The following is an 18,042-nucleotide window of genomic DNA, read 5'->3' as shown; positions in this document are numbered from 1 at the left end:
TGATCTTTCCACATTCCTAATGTTATATATGTATTTTCTCTTAGACTTGTCTGTTTTATCAGTCTTTTGGATGCTTTGTTTGTTTTGCTTTCAGATTAGTTAATATCTACTTTTATCTTTATTGTTTTCTTCCTCTTGTGGGGTGGATTGTTCTTCTAGCTTTTGAAGTAGGTGCTTAGAGTGTCTTAACAATTGTACAGTCATTATGGACCCATTGTGAAAAATTTGTAAATGTGTAAAACTTGTAAAGCAGGAAAAACACCGTTTCCTACCACTTGTTCACTTCCTCTCAGTGTTCAATATACATTTAAAATGTTTTTGATATGTAATAATGTCCCTGCTTTCATCAACTAACATTGTAAACACTTTTTCTTGTCATTAAAAATGCTGCTGATAAAGCCTTTTTAATGGCTGAGACTATGCCTTTCTTTATGGTGAAACATCCTCTCCTGAGACCTCTTCCCACTGTGAGACCTTGTTTCCAGTTTTTCACAACCACACATCTTGTTGCAGAGACCATGTTGGGATTGCATATTTATCAGTATTTCAGATTCTTTCCTAGGATGGATTGCTGGAAGTAAGTCAAAGGATATCACTTGTAAAAATTTCTAGAACCGTATGTCAAATTGCCTTCCAGAAAAGTTACACCAGTTTACAACCGGTAAAATCATTTTTTCACTACCACATCCTCACCAGCATTGAGTATTGTAATCTTCTTTACTCTTTGCAGATTAGCCATTTAAACTGTGTAGCTTCCAGGAAGCCAAAAGTTAAGTGTGAAAGCCTTTTGCATGTGGCTACCCTAAGGCATGTGTGTAACCCTGCCAGCTTTTCCCCACTGCCTGGCATGTTCCCAGACCACCATCCTTGCTATCCACTCAGCATTGCTTTAGGGAATGCAGAAATACTTCAGAGGTAACTACCCCAAATTAAGTGGCATTTGGATTTTCCACACCTTCACTCCCCATCAGTGGTTGAGTACTTTGCTGGTAGAAGCAACGTGTGGCGAAGAGCTGCTAGTGAGCTTCAGAACAGGCTGCTGATCTAGACTGTGCTGTCTGAGGGTGGGTTCTGGCCTGTTGAGATCGACCCTGTAGACAGACCTGGGGTTCTCGACTATCCCCCTAGACTACCAATCTAATTGTGTTTCAGTCTCTGATGGAAGGGCAGTGACGTAAGAGAGAGCAGAATCTTCGTTCTGTAGCTGATCATGGCAGGACTTCCAGATCACTGTGATCTAGTGAAATACACACCCCTCCTCACCCCTCAAAAGGTATCTTCATTCAGTTGCAAATTGGAGTTTCATGCCCTCCCCACCATTAAGGAGATTTCTGACAGAAGATGAGCCACTTATCTTTTCTGAACTTCTGTCTTCTTGTCTACAAAAGACAGTCATTTGCACTAAGGATTTTAGAGAGCCTGTAAATGTTTCACTTGCAAGGTTCTTTAAGATGCTTTAGGTGATGTCATGCACGGAAGTGTACGCAAACTATTGCTGAAGCATAGGCTTGTCCCACATTCGGCCCCTTCGAGGAACAGGGCCAGATGGACAGTGTTATACGGTGGCAGAGAACCTGTAAATCAGTTTCCCAAGGAGTAAATTCAGACTTAAGTGAGTTTCAAGCTATTATTTGTGATTAATTAGTCAATAAGGAAAAGCAAGGGCTGTTGGGGGCAGTGGCTCATTCTTTTGAGTCAGCAGCATAGGCGATTCTTCTGCAACTGATCTCCCCTTCGCTCTCTGGCACCACCGTCAAAAATAATGAATTAACTTAGTGAGGCCCACGCTGACATTTCTCAGTCTCTTTACTGCAGGAAACCAGATCCTGGGCACGTAATTACTTGCCTTTTAAAAGAAGTTGACACTCTGTTTATCAGAAACTGAAGTTGCACAATTCAGTTTCTGAAGTTTCCTATATCATGAGACTCCCAAGCTGCTCCAAAGCTAAAACTCCTTCTAGGGATTTCGAGAGAGACGCCCTGGGAAACATTCATCAGAAACACATCATGATCTCTGTTTCTTTGCAGGGCTGGGGCGTCAGACACATCACTTTTGTGGACAATGCCAAGATCTCCTACTCCAATCCCGTGAGGCAGCCTCTCTATGAATTTGAAGATTGCCTCGCGGGTGGGAAACCCAAGGCTCTGGCTGCGGCAGACCGGCTTCAGAAAATATTCCCCGGAGTGGTAGGTTGCTGCTGCCTGGGAGTGTCGGTTTTCTCCTCTCTTCAAATGTATAGACTTGGGCAGTGCAGCGCTGCACGGCCAGGAAATGAGAGTCGGGCCACAGGCCCCTTCATGAAGTTGAACCTCGCTTTCCTTATTTTCTTGTCTTGGAGATAGGGATTCAAAACCAAATCTCACTTGTTACTCTGAAAATGAAATGAGGACTATGAAAAAATGTAAATTGCAAAGCATCGTCTTGAGTTTAAGGAATTTGCAAGTATACATATTTTTACATTCTGCCTTATTCACAGGGGTGCGTGGTGACTCAGATGTAGATGATTATTTTCCCTTCATCACTAGAATACTTGATGGTGACTTAGTGCAGCTTTATGATATTAAACTGATTGTCAGCCTGTGCAGTAGAAAGATCTGGCTAAAGGTTTCACTTAATACGCTCGCTGCTGCTTACTTCTGAGTTGCATCACTTACTTTAAAAAGCCCAGATAATAAGAGACAAGCCATTCAGCTCATTTGCTTCAAAATCTTGCCAGTTTTCTGAGGTCAGCCTGGAAAGGGATTTTACATCTTGCATGCTTAATCAATTTCTCTGACAGAGGTTAAGTTAGGTGTCTCCAAAGCATCTGCTTGTACTTAAGTGCCACAAGAGGTTCTCAGCCCTCACAAAACAAAACAAAAAACCAACAACTCACTTTCTCAAAGTTTTTCTATCTAGTTGCTCAGTATTTATTAGATTCATTCACCTTAGAAGACTTTGCTTCAGCTGCAACTTTGATGACTTGTCCTTTTTCCCAGTGTAGCTGAAGAATGACATTTCTTAGGTTCCACTGATAACCCAATTGTACCTAGATAGGTGCTGGACACCAAAAGAAGTAAGAATAAGCTACCACCGTGTCACTGGAAGGCACGTCAGTGACGTCAGCCACACTACTGCGTGTCGGAAGCCCGGCACCTCGGTGGCTGACGGGCTGGGCATCTTTCACACCCCCGGCCCTTCAGGCTGGCTGTGGTTTAGCTGTTGGGCTAGGCTGGGTTCAGGTGGGCCAGTCCATGTCCAGTCGGTCTTAGATGTTATTATTTCAAAATGTCGGCTCAACAAACAATGGCCATCAGGGTCCTGCTCTTCCTGTGGTAGCGGAGAGTAAAAGGACGTGAAAGTGCCACCTGTTACAGTCCCAGCTCAGTAGAGGCGCCGGGCCAGGTCCCCCCTCCACTGCCAGAGCCAGTCACAGGCCATGCCCAAAGCCAGGGCGTGGTCAGGATATCTGCCTTCTCCCTCATCCTCCACGTCGTGGCTAGGGATGCACCCAGAATTCCAGTAGAAGGAGACGGAGCCTGGCCAGACTGCCTGGAAGGCGGCTTACCTGTTGCCTGCGAGTTTGGTTGCCCGACTCCTAGCCACTTATGCCCCGCTGCGATTCCCCTTTATTATTGTTCACTTGCCTACTATTTACGCATTCACCAGATGTTTATTTACGTCCTTCTGTGTGCTAGAGACTGGGGAACAAGACACAGCTCCCTCTTCACGACGCAGGCCTTGCGTCCTAGTGGTGCACGCGGTCTCAGGATGTGACCTCACGAAGAATGATCACTGCAGTGAGTGCAGGAAGCATTTGCTCAGTTGCTGTGAGAACACACAGCAGGCCAGCCTGACCCAGAGGAGACTTCCTTGGGGAGGTTGGGTCCAGAGGATGAGGGGGCGTTTGCTTGACTAAGGGTGGCAGCACTCTCTGAGCAAACATCTGAGGTGCTGCTGTAAGCTAAAGAAAACCAGGGTGTGAGAGGCATGGAGGTCAGAGGGCAGATCAGAGGCCAGGCCTTGTCTCCCTTGCTTTCAACATCAAATTCAATCTTCAAGACAAGAAACCATCAGCCCACCGGGTTTGCGCCTCTTCCACAGTCCTTACACCAGGTTGTCCTACTTCCCTGTTGGATCATCAGGCCTTGGCAGCCAGGGGCCAGGCCTCCTGTTACTGCTGTCCTTCCTGTCTTGCAAATAATAATCATCTGTGGACCCATTAAAGTCCTGGTAGGATTCATCCAGTTCTGAGGAGTACTTGTGCAGCTATCTCACTTAGCAGTGAGGTAGGCTGACAGGGTCTTCTTTCCAGGCCTCAATGAGTGTTGTTTTTTCATCACTGTCCTTAGAACAGGCTGTGGACCAAAGGCTGTTCCTAAGGGAACAAGACACAAAAAGAACTGCCTAGCCACAGGCCTCAGGACTAGCTCTGGGCTTGAAATAGGAATAGGAAAAAAACTGACCTTTTAGAAGCAGCTCTTTGAGGTCACCAATTTTCCCCTCAAGGTAAGACAGAATGTGGCAGCAACACTGGAGGTTTTTTTTTTTTAGTTAATAATATAATAGTTTATTTTTACATCATTTTGTGCCTTTTCCATCTCAGTTGTAATCGCCATGGGCTTCCCATCACCAAATCACACGTGTGCCGTCACCATAGTCCAGCCAACACTGGAGTTTTTAAAATGCAACTTTGGGTGTCTTCCTCCAGGTCTGATGAGTTAAGAGTTGATACTGGACCAGCTCTGTGGCCATAAGTAGTTAAGACACCTGGGCATAATGCATTCAGAGACCAGTAGGCGGTGAGAGACTAGTCCCAAAAGAAGAGTGTCTGTCCCAGCTTATAGCATGGAGGCACTGTCCGGCCATGCCAGGTTCTGGGGAGCCTTTCTCGGTCTTGATGAGCTGAGGAAATCAAGATCAGAGTTTAGAGCAGCTGAGGTGCCTGGAACTTGCGGGACAGAGTATTCAGGAGCTGTATTCAGAAGAGATCCAGAGAACCATCCAGGCAGCATGCAGGCTTACCCCAGATAGCAAGCCGTGCTCGCTAAGGCCGTGACTCTGGGGGAGAAGCACCACCAGCCCCCTGTGAGAAGAAGGAGATTTCAGAGCTCCCTAAGGCTGGGAGACATTGGATCCCCAACTCTCCAGAAGGGGGAGGCTTCACTGACACCCTACAAAGGCCATAGAACTACACATAAAAGTTAAAACTATAGAGCTTCTAGCAGAAAGCAGCTTGGTGGTATTCTGATAGGAGAAGCACTCTTAGGAGCCAGGGAAGACTGATCATAAGTGAAAAACACAAACAACTTGGAACTCATTAAACCTTTAAATTTCTGCTTCTCAAAAAACACTTAAGAGAAAGAAAAGACTGGCAAAAGCAGAAGATAATCAGAATGTAAGTTTGGTGGCATCAGAATACCTAACTAATAGTTTTTTGGATGAAGCTACCCGTTAAAAGTGCCCTGTCAGCTGTAATAAGACCGGGAGGCCCTGTTGTTACGGCGACCGTGGTAGTTGCTGGTCTTATTGTTGATTATGGTATTTGGTGCACAGTGGACACAGTACAGTGAGTGAGTGCGTGCGTGAGTGAGTGGCCCACCCACCCACTTACCCCCTTAAAGTGAACTGGCTTACTGGCTTTGAACCTTCTTTCGGAAGTGCTTACTGCCTGGCTTCCTTTCCTGCTTTGCTTGCAATGTTTTTGGTGCGGAAGTAGTAGGGGGTGCTGTTCTTTTTGAAATGGTTGCTGTGTATCCCTTTCTTGAATTCGGAGATTAGGTATTAAATTAAAGAAGGCGTGAAAATAGCTACAGTCTTCAAATAGGTTTTCCCTTGTCTGAGAAGCTACTTGCTATAACCCCCTGAGCTACTTTTCCCACCCGGAAGGGAGTCTGGCAAGTGAATGTGAGAAAGCTGATGCTCTCAGACCTTTCCTTGTGGCCAGTATGCTGTGGAGCAGATTAAAGAGATTCTGGAACACTTTCTTTTCCATGGAAAGTTAATGTCCTGGCCTCAGTAGGACCGTTACGTGGCTGGCTGTTAGTCTGCGGAGACACAGGAGTGCGTGGTAAATGACAGAGCTGTTTTAGAGCCTAAAAACACTGAGCCCCGCCCGGAAGAGCACCAGGGTGCGGAGCAGTTTCTACCGCTAGAGCAGGGATGAAGCTCATGTCACATTCCCTGCTACCCCCCTGCTACCCCCCATCTTTACCACCTTCCTCCCCCCTTCCCCCAATACTTACATACTCCTAATTGAAAGTAAGGAGAGTTGTTTTTTTAGCAATTAAAAAAATGCATATTCCCCTAAGAACATTAAACAAAACTATCGGTCATTCTTATCTTATGGGAATGTATTAAATCAAATTAGATTTGTTATAAAACATCTCACCTGGAGGTGCCGTACACAAAGGGAACTGAGGGTAGAGCAGCTTAGGGACAAGCAGCGAGAGACCGCCTGGCTGGCTGGAGGGACTGAGGCAGGTGGAGGGCGTTTTCATGAAGTTTCTTGGCTCCAAATTGTAGCAAAGAGCCAAAGACAGTTCTCCCAGTGTTCTTTGCTCATTGGAAAGGCCCCCATGGGATCCTCGGGTCTCTGCTCGCTGCTTTGGCCAGCCACAGGGGCCCCTGGGGGACTGGGCAAAGTGTTCTGGGACACACAGGTGAACAAGGTGAATGGCGCAGGTAGTGAGAGGAAAAAGCAGCTTAAGGCTCAAGAAATTTTGGTCACAAGTGATCATACGTAAAGGCCTGCATTTTGGGGGAGACACAGGCTGTAAGTTCTCTCCCCTAAAACATACGCACTTGTGGGTGTTGCCCTAGAACGCCAAAGGATTCAACATGAGCATCCCCATGCCCGGACACCCAGTGAACTTCTCCAGTGTCACCCTGGAGCAAGCCCGCAGGGACGTGGAGCAGCTGCAGCAGCTGATCGAAAGCCATGATGTCGTCTTTCTGCTGATGGACACCCGGGAGAGCCGGTGGCTGCCGGCTGTCATTGCGGCCAGCAAGAGAAAGGTAGAGTGTGTGGGTCCCGGGCTGTGTTCCCAGTCTGCCCTTCCTCCAGAGAGCGTTGCCTGTGTGGCCTGGCGTCTCAGAGCCCAGGGTCTCACCACAGACTTGGCCTCACACACATCACCCGCAAACTGGCGGTCCTCCACTGGGCCTTCCTGACACCCCTCGGGTACTCTGTACGAGAAGGGGAACTCTGCTGATGTCATGTCAGCACCAGAAGGTCACTGCTATTCACTACCGTTTGGTCAGTGACAAGGACCAAATGCATGGAAAGGTCAGATAGATGATGGCATGGCCAGGCAAGGCTCTGTTTTCTAGGAATTTAATGACAGAAAATACTACACAGTGTTAAGAAAATACAATATTGTATAAATTGTATGTGTTTAGAGATGGTGTGTGTATACACTAGATCAGTTTTGGTTACGTCTAAGCATAGGCATGTAAATATAGCTATACTTTTTATCTAGACAGAGTAAGAAGAAGGGAGAAAGGGTGGGAAGGGATGGGAGAGAAATGAAGACAATAAGAGGGAAAAAAGGAGAAAATAATACTAATTTTTTGAGCTATGAGGTTGTAAGTGTTTTGTGTTTCTTTAAGTATCCTTTTTTTTAATCTTCCATATTTCTGTATAAGAAATTCGGAAGAATAAATTAAGTTACGGTTAGTAGAAGTTCTTATAAATGAAACAAAATGTTCTTAAAAATCTATATGTAGAGTGAATCGTGTGGTGTGGGAATTCTATATCAAAAAAAACCGTAATAAAAGATCTATCTGGACTTGAGATAACATAATGGCAGGAAGAATAGGTTTGAGGACGACTGAGACTTGATTTTATACATCTCACCCTCGCCAGCTAAGTGGCCAAGAGCAAGTTATACAGAAGTAATCTCTCTGATTTTTGGTATCCTCTTCTGTACTGGGAGATGGTTTTTGGAGTTTTTAATGAAAGCAAGTGAGAAGCGAAGAAAATGTATGTCAATCACCTGCCAGGTCTTCGTACTTAAGCCTCTGTTTCAGGTAGCTTTTACCAACGTTGGCTTTTAGGATCTAAGTATGCTCACATGCAGATATTTATAAGAACAATTTTTAAGGGTAAACCAAGTAGCAAATTAGCCATGGCTCAAACCTTCAGCGTTCTCAGTGTTCTTTTATTCCTTGACACCCACAGCTAGTCATCAATGCCGCCTTAGGCTTTGACACCTTCGTGGTCATGAGACATGGCCTGAAGAAACCTAAACAGCAGGAGGCTGGGGACTTGTGCTCTAACCACCCTGTGGCACCTGCTGACCTCCTGGGCTCTTCTCTTTTTGCCAACATCCCTGGCTACAAGCTTGGCTGCTATTTCTGCAATGATGTGGTGGCCCCAGGAGATGTAAGTGGGCTTACTTGTAATTCCCCGGTATTGTCTATGATGGTCTTGTCCACCGAGCAGGGACACTATTTCTTTCCTTTATGAGTGTCTAAATATTTGTCTTTTCACAAGAGTAGAATTCTTCAGACTTGGCATGGCATCATCCTCATCAAGCCTTGAAGGGTATCACTGGTGTAAGCGCTTCCCCATTCACCGATATAAATGCAGCGACAAGTCATTTCTGCAGAAAGCTCAGCAAGGAAACTTCAGGGTAAACTGGTCTTAGGGAAATGCCAGCCTTAGGGTAATGCCAGGGCTCAGCTTCCCTGTGTGCCGTAGAATGGGATTGGGGCACACAGAGCTGCCAGACTCAGTATGTGGTAATGCAGGATTCCTAGTTAACTTGACCTTCAGGTCAATGGTGTATATTGTTTTAGTATAAATATTTGATATCTACTTAATAATTAAAAATTGTGCATCATTTACATTTACAGTTCAGACTTAGCAGGGCAGCTTACATTTTATCTGTGAGCCCCAGTAGGGTGGGAGGAAATTTTCACAGTGCAAGTAGGTCAGACATGAAATATCCAGGATGGCACCCCCCACCGTTCAAATGTGGGATTCTGTAGTGTGGACGCCACCTCAAAAGGCAGTCTGCAGGAATAGTCTTTATCAAGACAAATATCCGTTTCTTGTAAAGCCAAGCAGAAGTATTTTAGGTACCCACCTCTCCATTTTCTGCTTTTAAGATTTGCTCCTTAATGATTTACTTTTGATGGATGACTAACTTGGATATCCTCCCAGGATAAAGAAAAATAAGACTCTTTTATGTGAACAGGAATGGCTTTATAATATCCATGATGGTGTTTTAATATTCAGCTGGCATTGTGATTTCATTGTTACTGACAAAGTGACAGTGAAGTTGCATCGTTCTTAAGATGAAATTTTCAGAGTGCAGATTACCCCTGTAAATCCTTAATTTGCCCAGAGGTAAAAGATTAGTGTTTCTTCTGTTAAACTAATGAAGGCTCAAGTTTGGAGCCATGATGTAGCAAAAATACTTGTGTTGAGCGCACACTCAGGGTGGCGAGACGCCCACACCATGGGATGCTCATAGGACTGCAGGAATGGCGCCCTGGCGCTGGCTCGGTTTGATGGCAGACGGACTCATTCGCGCTCTTCAGATGGCGCTTCCTCTCTGTCTCGGGTCTCAGCCACCAAGCAAACAGGGTTGAACTGAGTCCATTAAGGAAGCACATGGTACAGCACCACCAAATGAGGCAACTGGGTGCTCATTTTTGGGTGCTGTCACCCCATCTTTAAATTGTTTATAGCTGCTCATCCTAATTTTAGCAAGTTACCTCAAAGTCACCTGTATTGGACATTTTGGCTTGTTGGTATGCCCGAGAAATGATGTCTGAGGCTAGGTGTTGTTTGCCAATGCTGAAAAGCTGGTTGGGTGGAAGAGCAGGCGATTCAGGCCTCCCTGCTTGTGGGGGGTGGGGCGGGACGTCCACATACCTCAGTGTTGTTTCTCTGTAGTCCACCAGAGACCGGACCTTAGACCAGCAGTGCACTGTGAGCCGCCCAGGACTGGCCATGATCGCAGGGGCCTTGGCGGTGGAATTGATGGTTTCCGTTTTGCAGCATCCAGAAGGGTAAGTTTGCTACTTGGAGACAGGCGTTTAAGCAAAGGAACCCTTTCTGTCTCCCATGGCCCTTTCTTATTCTGACTCTTCTGACCACTGTGCTGTTCTTTCTGCCCTCCAAACAAGTCTGGTCTGATTCTTTGGCTGGGAGAATACAACATGTGGAACTACTCTGCATCCTCCTGGAATCCAGTGATCCTGGAGTTGCCTGATAACGAGGCAAAGAAAGAATAAAAATTTCAGTAGAGGCTTTAGAATGTCCATGGTTGCATTCCTGTATTAAGGTTGGATCCTCTGAGCTCTGAACATTTGTAAGGCAATTTGTAAGGCAATTCCTAAATCACATGATAGAAGTTACATTTGGCAGTAAGTAACAGAGTTCTATCTTTAGCGGCTTAGCCAAGTGGGGCTTTATTTTTCTTTCTTTTTTTTTTTTTAATTATTACAAAAGTTTATTTTTACATCATTTTGCACATTTTTTTTCCATCTCGATGGGTTTCCCATCACCAAATCACCCGTGTGCCACCACCATAGTCCCATGCATTTCCCTCCCTGCCCCCCAACCCCCGTTTCTGATCCCATTCCCCACTCCACCCCCACAACATGTCTCTGGTATATGGTTGTTCCTTATTTTTGTTATTTTCTCGCCTGGGGGGCTTTATTTTTCTAATGCAACAGAAGCTCAGAGGCAGGCAGCCCTGGATGGTCCAAAGGCTCTGTTACGCCCTCAGGGTCTTCTGCCCTCTCATCCTTTTTATGCCGGTCACCTGTGGCCACAAGACGACCACCGTCCTTATCATTGCTTCTGTGTTACAGTTCAAAAAAAGCTAATGACTGAAGGGTAAAAGTTGTGTTCAGCTGAGGCCACCTCCTGGAATGCACTTTCTAAGCAAATACAAAGAGGAAGAGCCATTCAGAGCAATCTGTATCACATGCCTGCTCTTAGCTGCAAAACAAATGCGGTTTGGGCTGGCACACTGCTGCTCTGTGACAGGAGAGTGGAGAATGTATGTTGGACAGGCAATCAGTAGTGTCTGCACACCGTTTTTTTAAATTCTGTGATATTTTAAATCCCAGCAGACATCATAATTGTATAGCTGTATTCATTCAATTTTGCTAATAATTTCCTCTTACTTTTTATTTATTTCCATAACTTCAAGCTTCTGGCCAGGACATTTTCCTTCTGCTTGAAGAACATGCTTTATTATTCCTTTAGAAATGCTGAATAGTTGCAAGTGAGTTTCAGTTTTTGGTTATCTGGAAATGTTTTTGTTTTAACTTTGTGTTTGGAAGATATTTCACTGTGTATAGAATTCTAGATTGGTGGTAATTTTCATTATATATAACATATGTAATCCTTTTGTCTTTGGCTGCCTTTATCTTTGTTGAGGGTGTAGGTACTTATTGCTTCTCCTTCAATATGATTTGTTTTTCTCTTTCTCCTTTTTCCACCAGTCACTTTTAAGATTTTTCTCATTGTTACTGGTTTTCAGAAATTGGACTATGATATATACTTATTTCTTTCTTTACCCTGACTATACCTTTTAGTGCTTCTTGCAACCATGGCTTGATGGTTTTCCTGTGTTGTGGAAAATTCAGTCATTATTAAAATATACTTCTGCCCCTTTCTCTCACGTGTCTTTCCTTTTGAGGCTCAGTCCAATGCAGCCTATGATATTTTCTGACATTTGATCTTTCCTTGTTTAGACATAGCTATCTTTCAGCATATCTCCAATTAGTTAATTCTCTCTTCTGCTGTGTTTAATGTGTATTAAACTCATCCACTGAGTTCTTAATTTCATTATTATATGTTTCTGTTTTAGATTTCTACTTTATCTTGTTTTACCACATATCCTGTTCTCTACTAAAATTCTGATTTTGTTCTTTTGTATTCCTTTCACCCCCATTTTCTTCTTTTTAAGGCCTTCCAGATATCTGTATCCATTATCGAATTTCTGAATCTGTTCCTATTGTTTTTCATGACTTTTTGGTTTTTTTATCTCCTCATATATCTGGTGTGTGTGTGTGTGTGTGTGTATGTATGTATGTATTTAAACAAATACAATATTTCTATTATGGAAAATGTGAACATATATGAAAGAAGAGATAGATTAAACAAAACCCCTATCCAATATACTATGCCACTCAGCTGCAGTAATTACCAACACTATTCATCATTTATCTGTACTGCTATGTATGTTTTTTCTCCTCCCACTGAGTTATATTAAAACAAATGTTAAAGACATATCATTTCATTCGTAAAAAGTATTTCTTTCATGTGTAGCTACTATTTTTCCATATAAGAACTGGGTAAAGGTAATTCTTTAATATCATCACATATGCAATTAATATTACATCCCCCTAGTTCTTTGAATCTGGTTATTATCTTTGATTGAATACTGGATATTATAAGTGAAAAATAATAATATAAGTAGTGCGATTTGCATTTAAACCGCTGGGCCACAGGTACTGCCAGCCCTAGAACATCTCTGTACCATTAGGGCTTGTCTGTTTCTGGCTCACTCAGGGGTCCCAACCCACAGCCATAGTTGCTCTTTTATTGGCAGATCTCAAACTCTAGTTTTCTCCTCCAGCCCCAAGAGTAATACCAATGTAATATTCAGTTTTTGATTGCTCACTTTGGGAGATTGAGTCATTTGATGCAGGAAAGCTCCCCTTGCCAAGACGTTTACCGGCATGGGCTTCTTCCTTCACACACCTTGGCTCAGCTCCACTTCCTGAATGTGGTAACCCCAATGCTCTCAAACGCAGGCTTTTACTTTGTCTAACTTTTCTATTTGTTCTCAATGGGAGAGTTGGTCCTGACTAGTCAGCCAAGGCTATATCAACTTTAAAAATACTTTTTTCTGGGCCCTCCCTGGTGGCTCAGTGGGTTAACGCACAGCACTAAGAAGCTTAAGCCACTTCCGCATGAGTTCGATCCCACCTGCCCCGGAGGTGACCACATGGCGCGGCAGACCTCTCCTGGCCCGCCCGCTGCTCCCCTCAGAGTGTACTTCCTCCATCTGCCTGTTCTGCTTCCCACTCTGTCTCTGGTGAAGCCTCTCACCCTCTGCATCTCTGGCCTGTACCCCAGCTCTGTATGAATAAATAAATAAATCTTTAAAAAAAAATACTTTTTTCTTTACTGAGCACTCATGGTATACTAGACTTGTCTGGAGAGTGAAGAAATGAGTGGACTGGACTGAAGTTGAGACTAGTGATCTCAACTCTTAGAAGACTGTATGTGTAGTACATTGTATGTATTGTTATAGCACAGACAATTGACAATTGTGATCTGAACACTCTCTCCAAACAAGGAGCTTTTCTTATTTTGTGATTTAGAAACAATAAAATGACTTTTTCTTGTGAATAGAAGTGAGACAAAAATACTTTTTAAAAGTCAGTCATTTATGAAAGAAAGAAAGAAGAGCGAAGGAAACAAAATAATCAAAAAGTTAAGATTCTCTCAATATCTGCCTGAGGTTGTGCTGTCAAATATGAAAGAGTGGAGACGGGCTGAATTCAAGTAGATGTTCTCTCCTGACTCTGTGACAGGATGCTGTCGTTTGTGTCATGTGACGTGATGTTTGTTACGCCATTTGTCAAGCACCTAGGTAGTGCCTGCTTCGTGCCAGGCACTGTGCCAGCGTTCTGCATGGAGCGCACTCGTTTGCTCCTCACAGCAAAAGTATGAAGACAGAACTGTCACCTCCCCCATCTGTGGGGAAACTGAGACAGAGAGTCAACGAGTTGCTGGCGTGCAGAGCTGCTAAGTGGCAACACTGGGATTTGGCTCATCCAGTTCGCCTGCAAGCTCTGTTTTTAATCTCTCTGCTGTGCTGCTTGTAACACAGGCAGTACGGGTTGAATTTCGAAAGATTTATTCTCCCAATTCTCAGAAATGAACATGAATATTCACTTGAGTGACTCAGGGCCTCTGTTGCATTTGTACTTGTGTCAGTGCCCGGAAAGCAGCCCTTGGCCTCCTCTCCTCTCTGCCCGCCTTGTGTCTCTGCCATGAAGTGGATTCCTCCTGACAGGAAACTTTTGCAGCCATGTCTGGAGAGCCCATGGAGTTGTTCCTGGGTCCTGCCCCTCTGGGCCAGCTCAGGTTCTCACCAGGTCCCGACTCAGCCTGTCTGATGCAGTGAGCGTTGCACGGCTCTCCAGGGGGAGGCCCAGTCTCCCAGTGAAGCCCTCACTTATCTTTCTCCTTCCTCCATTCTGGTAGTGTTGACATCCCCTCCGGAAGTGAGCTTTAGAGAGTTCGTGTTATGAGTTCACTGTGGTGTTTTACAAAAATGTGCCCTGAGAGTTAACGTCTGTCGGCTTCTGGTGCCCAGCGCTGCTCTTGGCACTTTCTCTCACCTGCTCCTCACTGTCCTCACAATCATCTGTCCGTGTTCTGTAGAGGATGGACCTGAAGCTCAGGGCAGCTCCGGTCACAGCTGAGCTCTCCGCCGTCTGGACTCACGCGTCTCTGGTGTTCTGCCGCCTTCCGAGCTAGGCTTCTCGCTAGCTGTTGTGCTGCTTAGTGGAGGTGCCTTGGTGACCATTCCACATGGGTCACCCCCAGCTCCTCCTCCTCGTCCTGTGTTACGTCTAGATTTCATTCAGTGAGCAGCTCTCGTTGTTTCCTTTCCACAGGGGCTACGCCGTGGCCAGCAGCAGTGATGACCGCATGAATGAGCCTCCCACCTCTCTGGGGCTTGTGCCCCACCAGGTCAGTGGTTTGGAAGTAAAGCAGACGGTATGGGGCAGACATTTGAGGTCACTTTACCAAGCCATCAACCCAGCCCTCCCTGCCCCACTGCAGCTGCCCTGGGACTGCGCGAGAAGCGCCCCTTAACCCCAGGGAGGAGCCCCACTCCGTGGGTGATGATGGGAAGAGACCCTGAACCAGCAGCTCTGCTCCTTAGCGCTGACTTGGGGGGAGGGGCTCCTCCTGTGGGAGACAAGCAAGGAGCTTTGCAATCAGCTAGACAGAGCTTTAAATCCCAGCACCTGCCTCATCTGGTGCCTGCAGAGATGAGAGCGATGGGCGCAGTGGGGCGCAGCTCCTGCTGCGCTCCCCGACTCCCTGGCGCCACGGGGGCTGTTGTGGACACTCGAGGGAAGTCATTAGGAACACACGCTGCCAGAGAGTGGGGCATTCACCCAGAAGAAGAGTCGGAACACCGTGAGGCAGGTCTGACCCGTGGAGAATGAAAGGGAAAGGAGTGGGGTGGAAACTCCGCTTTCACCTTCCTCTGGGGTGGTTTTGTTAGCTGTGTTTTTGGAGGATGAAGAGTTGTTCTAGTCTGGTTTTGCGGGGAGTTTCTTTGGGCTCCAGGCATGTGTTTCACTGTCTCAGGAAGACTGTCTGCCCAGGAAAGGGTAAGAACACCCACAGTTCTGCCAGGGGTTCTCGAGGACACTCGCGGTGAGGACAGAGGGCAGGGAGACTCACTCGTTCCTGTTTGTCCCTCTCTGGCTCCCCCTGCCGCCGCCGTGAGCTTTGTTGGGCCTGGCAGCATCTGGTGAGCATGAGAACCAGGGGGGCAGCAATGTGGCCACAGTCCAGAGAGTCCATGGTTGCCGCAAGCCAGACCCATGTTGCGCTCAGTTACCGCCCGAGACCTGGGGTTAGGTCCTCTCCCCTCCAGGAACTGCTGCTCCCCTCTCAGAAAAGCAGGTGTTCTGGATTCTGTCTGGGCCGAGGCTTCGCAGGATGGAAAACACCGGGCACCTGTAACTTCCATCGGCTTCCACCCAGGTGGCCTCCAGTTGCTAAGCCGTGTGCATCTTTGCTACGGAAACATTTCTGTGGGACGCTGCAGCTGTCCTAAGCGTCCCTCAGGAGGACCCCTCCATGGCTGACCTCCGCTGTCCCCTTCTCGTATTTCACGGGAGCCCCTCCCTCGGCCCCTTTTCACACATCCTCTTTCCCTCTCTCCTGACCTGAGATGTGCTCTCGTCTCCTTTGCAGATTTTATTCTGAGAAGGGCCTTAATTAAATTTTCAGTCATGCCCCTGCACTGGTTTCCTTTTTTAAGTCCTTTATGTGAAATTACTGCTATTGTAGTTCTCTCAGCGCTGGGGCCAGAGGGCAAAACAGCCTCTTTAGAGAAGGGGCCAGTGTCAAAATGCATGTGCCCGTGTTTTCAAAGTGCCATGGCAACTAATCCCTCCCAGGGCTGTTCACCCCCAGTGAGCCCAGCGATTCAGGGCTTCTACTTCTTCCTCTGTTGTCAAACGTCTGAAGGATCACTTTGGTTGTTGGCCATCTCTTCATCTGGCCTTTTCAAAGGCCGAAGAATAACGCAGCCATATATGGGAAAAGCCCAGTGCGTGTGTGTGATTACTTGCTTACTTATTTCAAGCTTCAAGCCTTTATTTTTAGCTACTTTCTAAAAAAGACAGCAGAGAAAGAACTTTGAAATTAATCAGGGTTGTGCGGTCCCCATGTAGAGGCTTTACATTTCTTTCTTTTTAAAGTGGAGGGAGTCCGTGTTTTGATGGGGGGAGCGTGGTTTCCACAAAAACTGAGCTGTGTCACAATGCCCTGCTGCAGATCAGCAGCTCCCTCCCCTGCCCTGGCTCTGAGGGGGATGGGTTCCAGTTGGAGAGGAACTTGGTAAACCCATTTCGTGCTTTGTCTACAAAGAAGGCCTTGTCAGTGTTCACTACTTGGCCCTGTGGAGTGTGCGTGGCAGTAGAAAAGTGTCAGTCCTTGGGCCAGGCCCCACCCGCACCTCAGTCTGTCATCTGCAGGCAGTCGCCCTGCTCTGCTGGTGCCCCCTGTAGCTCAGCTGGCCTCTGGAGGCCCTGGCTATGTAGGTGATCTCTCTGCAGGCAAACAGGCCGATGTTGGCCAAGTACAGAAAAAGGACTTGATCAGGCCTTTGAGAACTGAAAACAAAACATCTGAAGGAGAGAAAATAGGCTCCTGGGTTGCTGGTGGAGTTGTTTTAGGTCCGTGGCCTGCCGTATGGGGTGGGGTGGTGGAGCCAGCAGCATGAGGATAGCCACTTTCTGTCATGAAGACAGTGACTTTAATTTGAATCATTTATTGATATGTCAGACACATCTAGATCATCACACAAATCCACACAACTCAGATAATAGCGAAGTGAAGACCCCCTGTGCCAGCACACAGGTCTAGGTCAGAGGTAAGTCTCCCGAAGCCCCTTGCTCGCCCCTCCAGTGGCCACAGCTGCCTCCTGCAAGGAGGTGAGCAGCTCTTGCGTCTCAGCCTCCCGGGAGGCCGCTGTCTAGTTAGGGCCTTCCCAGTGATGGAGTTGCAGAGGGCATGCTCTTTGGCTCCTTTTACACAGAGGACTTACTCCTTGGAGAGCTTAGGCTCATACCTTTCCCTCAGCTTCCCATCAGGTGGGATCTTTCATTTGGGAGCGGGGAGAAGCGTGGGGAAAGGCTGTCCTGGCTACTGGTACGGTAGGCAGCTGAGTTCAGCAAGGCCAGATCCTCTCCTGGTCCTGAGGTGGGAGGCACCGATCAGGCACTCCAGAATGTGCTGAACTCTGCCGGCATCTCCAGGAAGTCGGCGTGGTGAGAGATGCTGAAGGTGATAAAGTGCCAGGTCATTTGCCAGGACCTCCCTCCAGGGGGAGCCAAGGCGCCAGGACCCCCCCCCCCAAACGCCGGCGTTGGGCTGGCAATTCTGCCTCCCCCCGCCCCCCGGGCTCACTGGGCAGCTCACAGTTTTTGTCTTGGGATGAAATACTCTTGGCATTCATCTTTGGGTGAATATACTCTAGCTGGTGAATAAAGACCCTGAGTGTGTGTGCCCTCCTAGGTTGGACTTGCCAACCCTGGGCGCTCTCAGACTTCTGAATTTGTTCTTTTAGTCACTTTCAGAAAAGTAGAATAAAGCCTGAAGTAGGGCAGGACCCTGGGAGGGACCTGGCCTGGGAAATTTCTAAGTGAGCAAATGCTGCTGTGGCTCCGGCCGTGCCTGGGCTGGCCTTTACTGGGGGAGTCAGCACAGGCTGCACCCCCAGGTCCTCAGGGCTGGCCTTTACTGGGGGAGTCAGCACAGGCTGCAC

At 46.7% G+C, this 18,042-nt stretch overlaps 1 protein-coding gene across 4 annotated transcripts in view; it reads left to right on the top strand.

The window, feature by feature from the left end:
- Nucleotides 1–18,042, top strand: part of ATG7 (autophagy related 7) — a 164,069-nt gene that overhangs the window by 42,113 nt on the left and 103,914 nt on the right. For 3 of the 4 annotated variants that reach the window (XM_012732128.1, XM_012732127.1, XM_012732126.1), the window contains exons 12-17: nucleotides 731–769; nucleotides 2,029–2,187; nucleotides 6,803–6,997; nucleotides 8,163–8,366; nucleotides 9,888–10,003; nucleotides 14,645–14,720. In XM_012732128.1, the coding sequence (XP_012587582.1) occupies nucleotides 731–769; nucleotides 2,029–2,187; nucleotides 6,803–6,997; nucleotides 8,163–8,366; nucleotides 9,888–10,003; nucleotides 14,645–14,720 (789 nt within the window). The remainder of the gene's footprint in view (nucleotides 1–730; nucleotides 770–2,028; nucleotides 2,188–6,802; nucleotides 6,998–8,162; nucleotides 8,367–9,887; nucleotides 10,004–14,644; nucleotides 14,721–18,042) is intronic. The other variant, XM_012732129.1, reaches the window with a different exon arrangement.

The sequence above is a fragment of the Condylura cristata genome, unplaced genomic scaffold (genome assembly GCF_000260355.1).
Source record: "Condylura cristata isolate star-nosed mole 26May11 unplaced genomic scaffold, ConCri1.0 scaffold00033, whole genome shotgun sequence".
NCBI classification, from domain to species: domain Eukaryota; kingdom Metazoa; phylum Chordata; class Mammalia; order Eulipotyphla; family Talpidae; genus Condylura; species Condylura cristata.
Note: the sequence above shows the minus strand (reverse complement) of the source record. Positions and strands in the feature narration are given on the sequence as shown.